The sequence below is a fragment of the Acipenser ruthenus genome, chromosome 24 (assembly GCF_902713425.1).
Source record: "Acipenser ruthenus chromosome 24, fAciRut3.2 maternal haplotype, whole genome shotgun sequence".
NCBI lineage: Eukaryota > Metazoa > Chordata > Actinopteri > Acipenseriformes > Acipenseridae > Acipenser > Acipenser ruthenus.
The window spans coordinates 25,342,972-25,357,031 of NC_081212.1; the positions used below are offsets into that span (position 1 = coordinate 25,342,972).

The 14,060-nt window shown below is 37.1% G+C and overlaps 1 protein-coding gene across 1 annotated transcript in view; it reads right to left on the reverse strand.

The window, feature by feature from the left end:
- The window catches only part of LOC117429628 (ADAMTS-like protein 3), a 128,173-nt gene that overhangs the window by 62,262 nt on the left and 51,851 nt on the right, over positions 1-14,060 (reverse strand). Inside the window, exons 4-5 of the mRNA XM_058998932.1 lie at positions 4,878-5,005; positions 768-813 (exon numbers count right to left, since the gene is read on the reverse strand). Of these exons, the coding sequence (XP_058854915.1) occupies positions 768-813; positions 4,878-5,005 (174 nt within the window). The remainder of the gene's footprint in view (positions 1-767; positions 814-4,877; positions 5,006-14,060) is intronic.

Below are 14,060 nucleotides of genomic sequence, written 5' to 3' on the forward strand. Positions count from 1 at the left end.
CTTCTCAGCTCATCTTCTTGACCGAAATACTGTAAATATTATGCTGGGACCACTTCCCACTAGACCTGATTGAAATCACTGCAAGTGTATAATGAACCCAGATGAAAACACTTCAATGGTACAATAACTAGAGGTGACATTTGGAGGCCTTTTCGTCCTCATCATTCCTCCAAGCGGAATGACGTAGCTTTACCATATGGGGGCGCTAACACCAGTACTGACAATCCAGGACGTTCCTGCTGAATCAGGTAAATGACAGATCTTCTGCCTAATAAAACAGTCACGGCTGTAATGGGATACTACCTGTGAGAAACTGGGCTCCAGGTCCTTTAATCCACAGGAGCCATATATATATTAAACCCCAAAGATGTTAAACAGGCCCAGTGTTAGCCACTTCAGTAGATATTATCCACTTCTGAGAAGGTCAAACAGAAAGCCACATTTTCCATATAATATATGGTTAAACTACTCAGCAGCTTTCCACATAATTTGTATGCATTTCTTTTCACAATGTCTTTAATGAAATGTTTTTTTTTTTCTTAGCCTGCTCTGTTAAAGACTTTCAAAGTCGGACATCTAGCATACACAGTACTGCCCACCCTTTAATAGCTACTGGGACATTATTGGGGAAAAAGGATGCCCTTTTACAAGTTGGAAGGCAATTAAAAGTATTATTGAAAACTAGCATGAAAAGAATTATTTGCGCAAAATACAGTACTTTTAATATCAGAGTTATTAAACAGTCAATGTTGAATTATGTCCCTTACCATGTTACTGCATGTTTTGTATCTTATGTTTCGTCCTTCACAATTTCTGAAATAAAAACAAAGGCTATTAAAAAAAAGATTGATATTCTTCCTAATGTTAATATTGTTAGGCAGGTTCTGCAGATATGTAACAGGCAGATTCCAGTATAGAATGCAATGCAGATGATTTGTTCTGTGTTTTAGGTAAACCAACCCCAAGTGCAGCAGCTGTAGAAGCATTCTTGTTCATTTTTAGATTGGAATGGGTACTATTTTCTTCATGCTGTGAAACAGTTTTGGCTGTGGAAGAATTCTAGCAAAAAAAAATCTTGCTTTGGTGAATTAATTTTTTGGCTGTAAGCTTCAGTTTTCCACCACAATGATGGAAAACCGTGCCCCAAAGAATCTATAAATAAGGCCCTTTGTTCCCTAATCCCTGATTCAATTCTTTTCATAAAATATATACCTGTCTTTACACAAGAATGTGAGTCTGGGGCATTAAATGGAATTACTTCTGACAGGCATTTCATTTCGAATCAAGTAAAACTCGGCATCACCTGTCAGAACAGGACTGAACTTCACCTGCCAGGACCTGCGCATAATGAAGTTAGTCATTGACCGAAACCCCTGCTGAGCTTAAACTGGCAAATTCAAAACCCAGAAAGGGTTAGAAAACATTAATCAGTATTAAATATTAAGAGTTACTTTCATGTTGCATTACCGCCTTGAATTGAACGCCATTCTTGTGCTCTTACACTTGGTATTACTTAACTGTACCTCAGAGATCGTTCAGGTAGATGAATAGCACTGGGGCCTCCACTACCAGTGCAAGCCGAGGCTGTCTAGCTGGAAACGATTCACATACAAAGTTATATTGCACTGACAACACAGTTGTCAGAACATACACTGACTTTGATAATGCTCCAGAATCTCTTTTCTATAAATATATATTTGTATCTGGCTCCAGGTTAAACTCAGAAAGCAGACATAACAAGAGTTTATATACAACACTTCATAAATGTAGCAGCGATTGATAAGAACCCCAAGGAAAACAAATTCAGTGACAGAGACACAAACATTGTTGTATCTCATAGTAGTGGAATGAGAATACCAACTTTTTCTTTCAATTGGACATTTAAGCTGAGGGAACACAAAGCCACTTTTTCAGGAACCTGGTTCCAGGAGACCTGGAGACCTAGTCTGAGGCTACTTCGCTGTATCAAACCCCAAGTCTCCCCTGGTGTGCCATACAGTGGCCTGAAACCTAGTCTCCTGAAGCCAGCTTCCAAGCCACAAACTGGCTTTGTGTTCCTTCAGCTTTATTGGACTGCTACCACTATATAGTACTTCCCATTTTAGGATTTGTTTGCTACCAAGTTTCAACAGCAGACTTGTGCAAACTACAGTGAAGATATCATCTATGTAAAATATGTGAAAACACTGGATTAAGAACCGTTTATATGTGCCCAGAGACTGGTGGAATGAGGTACACGTTTTTGATTAATCGTATTTCACCTTTTGGCTGGAGTCTATATAAGACAGCATGCTCAGTCACTTGGTGTTACTATCAGCTGAATTAAACCTCACTGGAGCCAAGAAGGCTTGTGAAAATAAAACCAAGGGAGGATGAGGCAGGAGGCACACATGATGATGTTCCAAGAACAACACTGGACTGAGACATTTCACAAATTTCATCTCCTGTTGTGACTAGACACCTTAACAGTGAGAAGGACCGGTGAAGTTAAGTTTGAACAAATTCTGAAAATGTACCCCTTTGCATGGCTTTACCATTTGCAGAAGGATTCTATCAATCTTAAATCCAGACACCTGCTCCCTTCTGCTCTGTTTCACTTCAACAGGTGCAATGTTAATAAGTGTGTCTGTGCTAATAAGGAAGGGGCTTGTTTTGTTTTGCACACTCCTGCATGACTCATGAGGTTCTTCATCTTTGGTAACAAAAACTGGCATGATACTCGCATTATTTTCAGCTTGCTGCTCACAATTCAAAGTATAAGTCTTCCATCTGACATTGGTATTCTGACACAGCGGGCCAATTTTAAATCCGTTCTTTCAACAGTGCACAATCACGTTCAGAATCTTTTGAAAGACATATTCACATTTTTAAAGATAACAACAGTGTACCTGTTCTGAAGTAGACAAATAAAAGGCATTTTCAAATAAATGTAAATCATTTCCCCATTTTTTTTTTCTGCAAGGATTAAACCAATATCAGTGTTTTGGCAAGAACTTTGTATGTATACTTACAAATGTATATTACAATTAATTATGGAATGTACAGGGATTGAGCTTGATTTGAAAGCCACACACACACAGACACACACACACACACACACACATGCACACACACGTTTGCATTCCTATATTTGTGGGCATTCTCATTGACTCTCACTATCATTTTATTTACTATTTCAGTCAGACAAAAACTTCACACGGTGAAAGTTGACAACAAACTAAATATTTTGGCACGTTTTTTTAAAGGTATATTTAGTTCTTAAAAAGGTGTTTTACAAAGTGGGGATGTCCCCACAACATCGTTTTTTCAGGAGTTACTATCTGTGGGGACATTTTCTCAAATTTTGTCTGTACACTGATAGTAATACCTGCCTCCACACACACACACACACACAAACACACACACACACACACACTCACACTCACACACACACTCTCACACACACGCGCACACACACACACTCACACACTCACACACACACGCACTCACACTCACACACACACGCACTCATAGTTGGCAGAATATTTTCAATTTGTCGACATGCAACCTATAAACTCTGTTTGAGAATATGCACATTTTCAAAAAAATTAAAGTGGAGATTATGCAACATACTCAAGTCTCTCTATATATTGTATGCCTGCTTTCAATCAGCAACTTATATGGCAGTCAAAATCAAGTAGTGTGCATGTTGTATTGTTTTCATTAGTCTTTGAAGCAAGCCTCACCCATCAGCATGCTTTTTAACAATGTGATTTATTTTCTCAGACGACAGCATGTGTGGTAACAATGAGGAATGAAATAAACCTTGTTTACCATGCTTTATGTTTAATTCCATGTGTTTGGCTCCATCTTTCATCATCTTACATTGTGCAGAAGATCAATAGAGTCAATTACACACAACCACATAAAAGTAATAATGCATTGTAACGAAGATACACTATTAAAATAAACTCACTACAATGGAATGCAAGAGCAATAATGCAGTGTCGTACAGACTTTGTTAAAGCATCAGCAAGCAAGAGCCATATTACAATAAAACGTAACCACATGCACATGGTTACAATAAAAATGAAATGTTAGCAATAGCCTAAAACAAGAGCTTATTTAACTTAGATTGGTTGCTGAGGTTTTTTTTTTTTTTTTTTTGCTCTAAACTGCTGATGAAAAATTAAATCGACCAAGAAAATAAATCTGTGTCAGGTATAATTTGCTTATCAAAACTATTTATTTATTTATTTTTTAAGTAACTTGCTGAACTTAAAGCAGGGTAAGCTGCAGTGCTGTATGTATCTGCACTTGAAATCCAATTAAACCTCATTGTTTCTCTCTGAGAATGCTGAACCTTTCATTTTGGTGCTGAAACAGATTGTAATTCTCCAGACTAACCAAATGTGTTTTGTTACCATGCCTACCATGAGGACTTTACCGTGCATCTGATTTCCTAGAAATACACTTCTATACATACCATTGTTTCCAGTGGTATATTACACCATGGTAAAAAACACAGTCAAGTGTATACTTAACAGTAAAATCACAGTAAAGGGATGATAGAGAGCAGATGAAACATATCATAATCAGGATACTTAGATGGGAATAACATGGTAACATGCCAAATGACCATGCCAAATGATCATATATTTAGCACTATTGAATGTTTAGTAGTTACGGATCAAATTAAAATAAAATACTGTAGTAAAACTTTTAGAAGCCCATGCTGTATAAGTAAAAGAGCACACTAACTCAGGTTGATAAACTGAATGTTTTTTTGTTTTTTTTTTACTCAAAATTGAAAGTGATGTGGGTAAATCCATTCCAGTACAGCTCTACTGTGCCTACAGAGCCTCATTATAGCTGTAATGAGTTGTTAAGACGCTAACCTTCCATTCAGACACCTTCGTAGTGAGTAGGACGCCCCGCCTCCGCATGTGCGGGAACAGTCGCTCCAGGAACCCCAGGCATCCCATCCCAAGTCCTTGTCCTCATCAGAGCGTGTGATCCGGGACGTCTGCGTGTGAGCAAAGCAAAACAAACTATTACACTGAGCCCTAAAATAACTTCACCCCACTGCACAGCTTACCCATCCCATGGAAAAAAATAATTTTACAAGTTGACAGCATTAAATAACGCTACTGATAAGAATAAAAAAAGGCTAGGCTACATAATAATTTTAAATAAACCTAATGCTATACACTTGTATCCAAATTACACATTTACAACTGGAAATACAGTAAACAGACATAAAGCAAATTAACTACAAGTGAATAACTGTAATATTTAGTAACAATGACTGTACTGGGCTCTAAGATAATTATCCTGCTTAAGTTTTGCCAGTTCCTATGCATGTAATGTCTATTTAACAATGCTCTTTTCCTCACCACCCTGTCATTCAGCATTAGGTTTGCTTCGAGGAGAGTCTTTAAACAGGCCACTCTCAACCACGTAATGTTTAAATAGCTGTCATGGAACCTTTGTTATGTTCTGCCCAATGAGCCATCACTGTGTGTTCTGACATGTGCATTACATGCAGTGCTATTTATTCCTAATATTTATGGAACACATCAGTAATTACTGTCAAAACCTGTTAAAAGCAAAAACAAAAGGTATGCAACGGTGTTTGTTCCATCTTTAAATGAACTGCCCTTGGACGATTTCCAAAACTGTGTCAGCCTTGTGCTGCAGAATCAGCACCAAACAGTCAAATTAAGAACAGCACTTTTGCTGTTAACCTTGATGGGGCTTCTAAGTGAATCAACTCAACAGAGACAGGTGGAATTATATGGTGACGAGTTTTTTTACCCAGAAAAAGAGAAAAGTACAGCTATAACACAGATATGTAGTTTTATTCCATTAATGTAATGTTTATAGAGTAGTGGCTGATGATATTCCAAGGTACTAGGATTATTTCAAATGTTTTGTCTATTGCTACACGTATCTACATTAATCTAATCTACTGATTATAAAACATAATATACATACAGTAACGAGCGAAGGAAAATGTTTTTAGAAACCAAAGATGTTAATGTAATGTCTTCCTCGAAATACATGTACACCAAGGATACATTTAAGTGATCGTGCCGTTGGTACAGCCTTGATAGAGAGGGCACTATCGCTATTAGAAAAAAAAAAGTCAAAAACATGAGACATTTAAACTTCAAGAGCTGGGAGATGATTGGCTGATGGTACCATATTGTTTTATAAAATACAGTCAGCAAGGCCAATTATGTTGATAACGATGGAAAGGAAATCCCAATTTATGTAACTATGGATATTACGGGGTCATGTAAGTGGAAGCCACCAAATAATTAAAACATCTCACACAAATGAAAAATACAGCTTTTACCTAGAATTACAACCTACCAGGCTGCCATGCAAACCCCCTATTGCTTCATATCCAGAAGTGATATGCTACCACAGCAAATAAAGCTGAGGTCGATTTATAGCTTTGAAAAAAGATTTTCAGCAGCATACCTTTGCAATTACATTGCCCTAAGGAAAGTCCGTTTACGGGCTTGGTACGCCAGTACGGCAGTAAAAATGTCAGCGCCCCGGATGAGTGGAAAATATTCTTCCAATCCGCTTTTAAAACTCTCAATGTGGAAGTTCATTGCCATTGATTGGTACTCAACTGTAAAGGTGAGGGAAGGACAGTTTTTCTTGTTTTGAAATCAACACGTTAATGAATTGATTTATTGAATACCTGCTGATAAATACTTCTTAAAGGCAGTTACCAGTATGAGAACGAGTTTCTGCACACCTCTAGGGGACTCTGGTTTCATTAAGTAATGTTGTGTTAGTGAACTTCACATTTAAAAAATAATTTTCTAAAAAAAAAATAAAAAAAATGAAAAAGAAAAAACTGCATAGGGGATATGATTGCATACTATTGCACAGTATATCTCTAGAGTGTATTCTGAAGGAAAGATGGACATCTGCCCTTATTATTGTGCAGAAAAGGAATTTGGAATGATGTTTGCAATGTGCAATTTAGCACCAACGGTTTCCTGTTTCTTAGGCCTATCTTATCGCTGTCTGAGATTTCTCATATATAAAAGGGAGCCAGACTAGAATTGGGTTTCCTGGCAAGGCTTCGACAGTAATAGGAAAGTTGGCGTCTGGGGTGTGTGACGTCAGCAAGCTCTCTCCAGTGCCAAGCAAAAATGCGATGCACATCGTTGCAGTACTCCTTTTTGGAGAAGTGTCCGAATGAAAGAATGCCTGGTTGGTGGATAAAGCCTAAACCCCGAGGATGATGGCAACCTCTGTACTTATCAGCACCCCACCCGCAAAGGACTAATAAACTACCCTTGTGCAAAATGTTCTCACCGAATATGAGTGGGATTTTTTTAATGAATCTTTGTGGTCTTGTATTTCCATGAATCACCATATTTTAAAGTCTCTTTAGATCACTGTTGCACAACTCTTCCCTGGAGCTGTATTATAGGTCTTGAATTAGTTCATTGAACTTCTTAAGGGTCCATTAACTTATTTAGAATCTGAGTGGAATAAAGACCTGGACTTGACTGGACTAGACTTTGACTTGTTTTAGATGAATTCAGTAAAGTCTGATTTTTACAAAACTGCAGCAGACTGTGGTTAAAGAAACCAATAACCTACAAAATCATGAATAACAAAACTAACTGCTGTTGCATTTAGCTAAAGGACAGTTATACAAGAGAACCGTGCTGGGGAATCTGAACAAGCCTATTCATCTCTAAGAATAACAACATTGGTTTATGTTACCAGAATGCTGGAGCCATTCTCTGCCTGTTGTTTTTCTATTCTTGTTATTTATTACCTTACTGTACATTATTCTTCTGCATTGCTCTCGTTCTGAGTTATGACAGACTAAACAGAAAACAATAAAATACAGACATTGTAATAATCTCCTAAGAGAATAATAGAATATTTTCATCAGCAGTAGACCTCATCATATAAAGTACTGGTTTTGTTATAGAAACCATTTCTTTCTGGCTAAGATGCCCACATTCTTCTGAAGTGTACATAGTACATATCTCAGAATCCCATTGCTGGAACCTTTTACCATCAGGTCTTTTTTATTGGTCATAAATGCTGCATAGTGCATTGTCAGGTAGTAACTATTTCAAATGTCTTACAGATACAGTTGTTGTTTTTTGCAGTTGGAAATCTGGATGTATTTCAGGTGCTGCGGTAGCGAACAGACTCAGGCCTGTAAAGTCCTGCCAAATAGAGTTGTTATTGCAGCGAGTAGAGATCAAGTAAAAGTCAGATCCACTTTAGCCGTTTAAGGACTGAGCTTCTCAGAAGGCTCCTGCATTGCAATTCTTCTTAGCTTCCACCACTTATTTAAAAAAAAAAAAAAAACGTAATGTAGAAATATCAATAATGTGGAAAAACTGGGCTTTCCTTTCTTTTCTTTTCCTTCCCTATTGCTAAAATACTGAATAAAAAAACAGAATCAATTACTAATCCTGTTACTTATTGGTGGCCATGACTAGAATAATGTACCTTTTATGAAATGGACCAACCAGTATTAAAAAGGAAAAGACAAAGTAAGAGCTCTTCACTCAACTGTAAATTACATACTCACCAAATACCAGAAAGTTATAATATGTATTTTATATATATATAGTATCCTACTGCTACTGTTAGAGTAAGGGTTAGGGTTAGGGTTAAAGTGATTAAAGTCCATGCATAGCCCATGATAAGTTCACTGCACAGCATTTCCCATCACGCTTGTAGTCTATGAATATAGAACAACAACAAAAAAAAACCTTTAGTAATGTCATTTGAAAAATGCATTCCAATATTCATTTAGATTTGGTTTGTTTTTCTGATTACATTTCACAAAGCAAAAAAACCAAAACAAAACAGTAGTTCCTACAGTATATGGCTTTTATGACTTCTAATGGTAAGAAAGCCAATAGCATCATCTCTACAATTCAGAACTGTGAAACAGACTGGAATGGTGACATCATAGACAACAACAAAAAAAAGCTATTACTGTATATTGTCTGGTATTAAAATATGAACAAACCTTGGCTATACTGTGTATACAAATGTGTTTAAATGAAAAAGAACATTTGAGAGGCTTTAGATGAAGTTATTGAGAGGGTTAAATCACTAATCCCCGAGACTCAATGCAAAGAATGCAATAAACAGTAGCTAAGCAGCTACAGTACAGAAGGAGCTCTACACCATGCTCAAGCTGGACTGTTTTTTTGGTTTGTTTTAAGAGCATGATCAATCATTAATTAAAGGCCTGAACAACTGATGAATGCTAAATTAAAAAAAAAAACTTCAAAAACCTCATGGCTTCCTGTGTCCTCGTTACAGTTACAAATCCTGAACGCATTCTGCATACCCACAAGCCTTAATGAACCAACCCTCGGGTCGTAATTCTGGGATAACACATTCATTATTATTTATTTTTTTTCATTTTTCTCAAAATAATCTGGTAAGTGAAAAATTCATTTGAAACAATCATCACAAAATTGTGACCTGAAGGTTGGTTCATTTTGGCACATGGTCACCCTTATATAATCCAGGACTTGTGGTGGCCTAAAGGAGTTTTTTTTTTTTAAAACACAAATAAAACACATTAATATCTGTGCAAGCACTGAACCCAGGGCTATATCTGAAATAGCCGAAGTTCGTGGTCAATCAGGTGTAGGATACAGAAGAAAAACATTTGCTTTTCCACAAGACTTTTGAACTTTTTTTTAACATTGTTGAATTTTAACACCTTATTGTTACAGGCAATGCTATTGCAGTGAGCCGTACTTGCACTTCACATCAGAGGCAAACTAATTAGTCCCATTTATTTTCCGGTAAAAGAAACCCCATAGCCTTCAGACAACCTATAAGCTGCAGAAGAAGGGAGTTTATGCTTAAACTCAAGCATATTTTCTGCATGAACACATTGCTTTAGCAGTAGCACGCTTCATTTTTTCAACATTTATGGATATACAACACCACAGACAACTGAATGCACATTGACTTGATTACAATGTGCCATCAAGGCAATTACCATCCATTCAAAATAGACTGCACTACTCTGTAGGCCGGATTTCTTAGGCTTTTGTTTCAGTGCAAAGTTTTCACTGGTTAAATATTACAATATCAATAAGGAAAATCTTAGGTACACGAATGAGGCCTTCAATGAACATCTTTTATTTTCATTTGCATTTGGAAACATTGACATTCAGACACGAAACACACATGATAGATTATTTATGAAAACACAGACTAGACAACATTTGCCATATGCTCTTCACTTCCTACGCTAACACTTTCTGTGGACCGCAACATCTCCAATATTATTAAATATCTGAAATCCTCCAAAGACTGTTTTATACTGTTTTATAACAACACTTCAATGACTATGTTTGGTTTTTTTAAAATTGATTTTAATGGTGGTGGTATTAAGATCAATAGAGCAGTTCCTAATATTGCGTCTGACACCTGGCACAATACACGCAGCCCTTCAGTTATCAAGCCAGTTTGATAAAAAAAAAAATCTATATATTCACAACCTCCTTCCAAAAGCTCAGAAAGTCACAGGGTGATCATAGTCGGATTACTATCTGCCAAGGATCCTTCACACGCACTGGATAAATCAATACCCTCACTCTTAACTCCAAATTCAAAACATTTGCAGCATTGGGAATGAGTTTAAAGAAACCAGAAGAATAGCAATGCAGCCCTTTCAGAAACATATCACATCTTATGTGCTGGCAGTGTTGTATACAGTGCATTAATAAGGATTTAGACATTCAAACAGCTAGATGTTGGCAATGGAAACTGTTGTTGTGACTTATTTTCTGCCAACTATAAACAACTGTACAATGCATTAACAACACTAGCTCACCCACTGTGGCAAGCATCTGAAATATAATCTACTTTTAACAAAAATATGCAATAAAAATACCAAACAAAAAACACATTGAAGGAACAAAGGATGGAAAGGAAGAGAAAGGAAGAGAAATTGGGGCTTGTCAACAGCCCTCTAGCCATTAATAGAAAAGGTAACAAGACAGCGTTTATATTACTGCATTGTTAACCAATGTAGGGAGTAACGTGTTTAATTGCCGAATAAAACAGGGTCCTGTTTTCGAGCCTCCACGGAAAATCAGAGCCAGAATATTTTTGCTTAAAAACTGTAATTCCTGACATCCAATCACGAGTCTCCCGTATTTAATAAAGACCTGGAACATTTTAAACAGGCTTCACAAGTATGTGACCCCATACCTGATTTTGATTATCATCATCTTCCAGGTTTGCTTACTGCTTTTTGGGAAAGGTAAGCATCAGTGCCAGAATCAGAACCCTTCGCTGTGATTTATTGTTTCTATAAATAATCATGTGAAAGTTTTAAGGAAACAATATCCAGGCTGTGGTTTCCACATGCAACCTGCAAAAACACACAGTGGCCACCTGAGAAGCACTTAATTACACATGATTTCATCCTCAGCTCTGGGATTTCTTGGGTGGCGGACTGATGTGCGGGGAGCACGTGTCAAGCATTATATACACGTGTTGAGTGTTTTCTCTAAGAGGCCGCACAGAAAATGTTTGTTTTCCTGTAGTAGCCATGCAAGGAAACAGAACGTCCCTTATTAACTAAACACTTAAGGTAATACTTTCGGAATCAGTTAATTGCAAAAGCATGTCAATTTTGTGAAAGACTAACCATGAAATGAGAGAGATGAAGAGGGATTTTGGAAACATCTATATTGTTTTAACTGGCATCAGCCAATTCCATAGTACTATTATTATTATTATTATTATTATTACTTCCACCATGTTTCAGTACTGTGGTGAAGTATTGGGTTCAATCATGCATGTCCTTTCCTGGGCCAGCCTGGCTTCTTCAGGCACAGATGTGAGGTATGGTATGGTATGAGTACAAAATACAGATAACAAATCCAGCCATGAAGAACACTGCTGTCACCATTAATGGCTCGCTTGAATTGGGCCAAATTCCCTGTTTTGTTTTGCTGTGGTCAGTACTTCAGGTATCTGGGCACCTGGGACTGAGGAACTGCCAAAAAAAAAAAAAAGCCATTATATTTTAATACAGCCAGTCATTTTAGAAGCTTTACCAGAAACGCTAAGATTCTCAAACAATACTTGGCAGTCAAAGATGAAAGTAATTATTAGATGCATCTTTAGTTAATAAAAATCCACAGCGAATAGATGTGCCCCAGCTGACTAAGAGCTTAATAGATTAAAACCTACTGAAAGACTTGCAGTTAATGAAAGCTCAGAATTAGTCATCCAATCATACGCAATGCTTTAATCTAGTTTCCCTGATGTACTGTAAACCAAAATGAAGAAATTCAGGGCAAACCCAAACAAAACATGAACCAGAAGATCAGCTTTCTGCCTCTTTATCAGCTGAGAGAAATGATTATTGCTTCTTATTTTACTTACCCCTGTTTTAAACTTTTCTGGCTTCTGTCAATTAATGGCAACAAATGGATTTACTTTTTTTTAACTGACCTTAATCAAATTACTGAGACCCGTTCAATTTTATTTGATTATCACAGGACATATTGCAAGTGTTAAATAATATTATTATACTGCTATCCTGTTCTGTCACAGAGGAAGCCTTGTTATTAGATGGGATTGTTAAAAGACAGCAGGATAATCGTTTAAAAAACTCAAGAAAAATAGATTAGCACATCAAGGACATAGCAAGTCAGTCATACCAGTTTAATAAAGCCAGCACACAGCAAAACAGAGCTCAAATTTGGCCTTTGACTTTTGGGCTCACCCTTTCAGTATGCAGGTTCCATGCCAAGTAAACTGGCAGAGCTGTGTGAAATTGCTCAGTACCTTGGCTGATCTAGAGACGGGGTGGTCATTTTACTGCCAAATCCCTCAGAGCAAGGCCAATCATGAAGGCAGGAAAAAGGGTGAAAACAAAGTATGAAAGTAAGTGCTTTGTGAGGTGGGTCAGTGAATTGTGTTTGTGTTGCAATATTCGCTGGATTAAACTGAAGTTATGTACGCCACTTTAGTGACCATCTTAAAAATGGCTCAATATCAGTGTATGTCGTCCTTTGGGAACCCTAAATAACTTTTATATTTGATCATAGCTGATGAAATCCTCACCCCTCTGACCCTGTCTATTTAAAAGTGATTGAGGATGCTTTACCTTGAATTGTGACACACGAAGCACAACACAAAACCAACGGATAAAACACCCTCCACAGGTCAAAAAGTCTTACAAGCTAAACGGGCACTATAACTGAAAAGTAACAATGTGCAGTACTGTTGAGGCAGACGGTTGGGGATTTAAAGACTTGGCCTTGACCCCTGACCTCAGTTTGCTGGCTGAGTGCATGCCTGTGTACATTACCCCTTAACAGCTGTTATATCTATGACTGATTATAATAAATATCTCAATTACAAGTGAGTATTAATAAGTAGCTCTTTGAGGAAATTTGTCAGCCCAGCTTGAAAAAGATACCACCACAAATGTAATTGACCTTACCCCGCTGGCAATTATACCTTTTTCTGGGTTATTTTGGTGGTTCAATTTGCTTCCAATTCTCTGCCCCGTGGCCCCTGATTTCTTAAAACCAACAACAAATTCAGAACACGTTAACAAAACAAGGAATAATGGGACCTGCTGTTTTCTCAGTGTAAATTGTGCAACTCGATCCTCTCTGGTGGAATGTTTTAAATGACAGGAAGGGTTTCACAACCATCCTAATTCATAACTTGTAAGCTGTTGCTTCATATGAAAAATGATTTCAGACAATGACACATGATTATTCATTTTCTCATTGTAATTGAAAACACAAGTCTTTAAAAAATATTTGTTTAAATCAGTCTTAATTCTTTGGCCATCTGCATCATGTATCATACTGCACAGGTTTACTTCCCTCCAGTGCATTCATACCACAGCAGAAGAAACAACTCCCAAGTATTTCTCAATAACAAAATGTATTTGTTTCTACTGCCTGTTGTACTGGGTGTTGCTGTTTTAGAGATGCGCTTCAGAAATCCTATATACATCCGATAGGAAACATTGATAATATTACTACTATAGTATTGACAACCAGTTCATA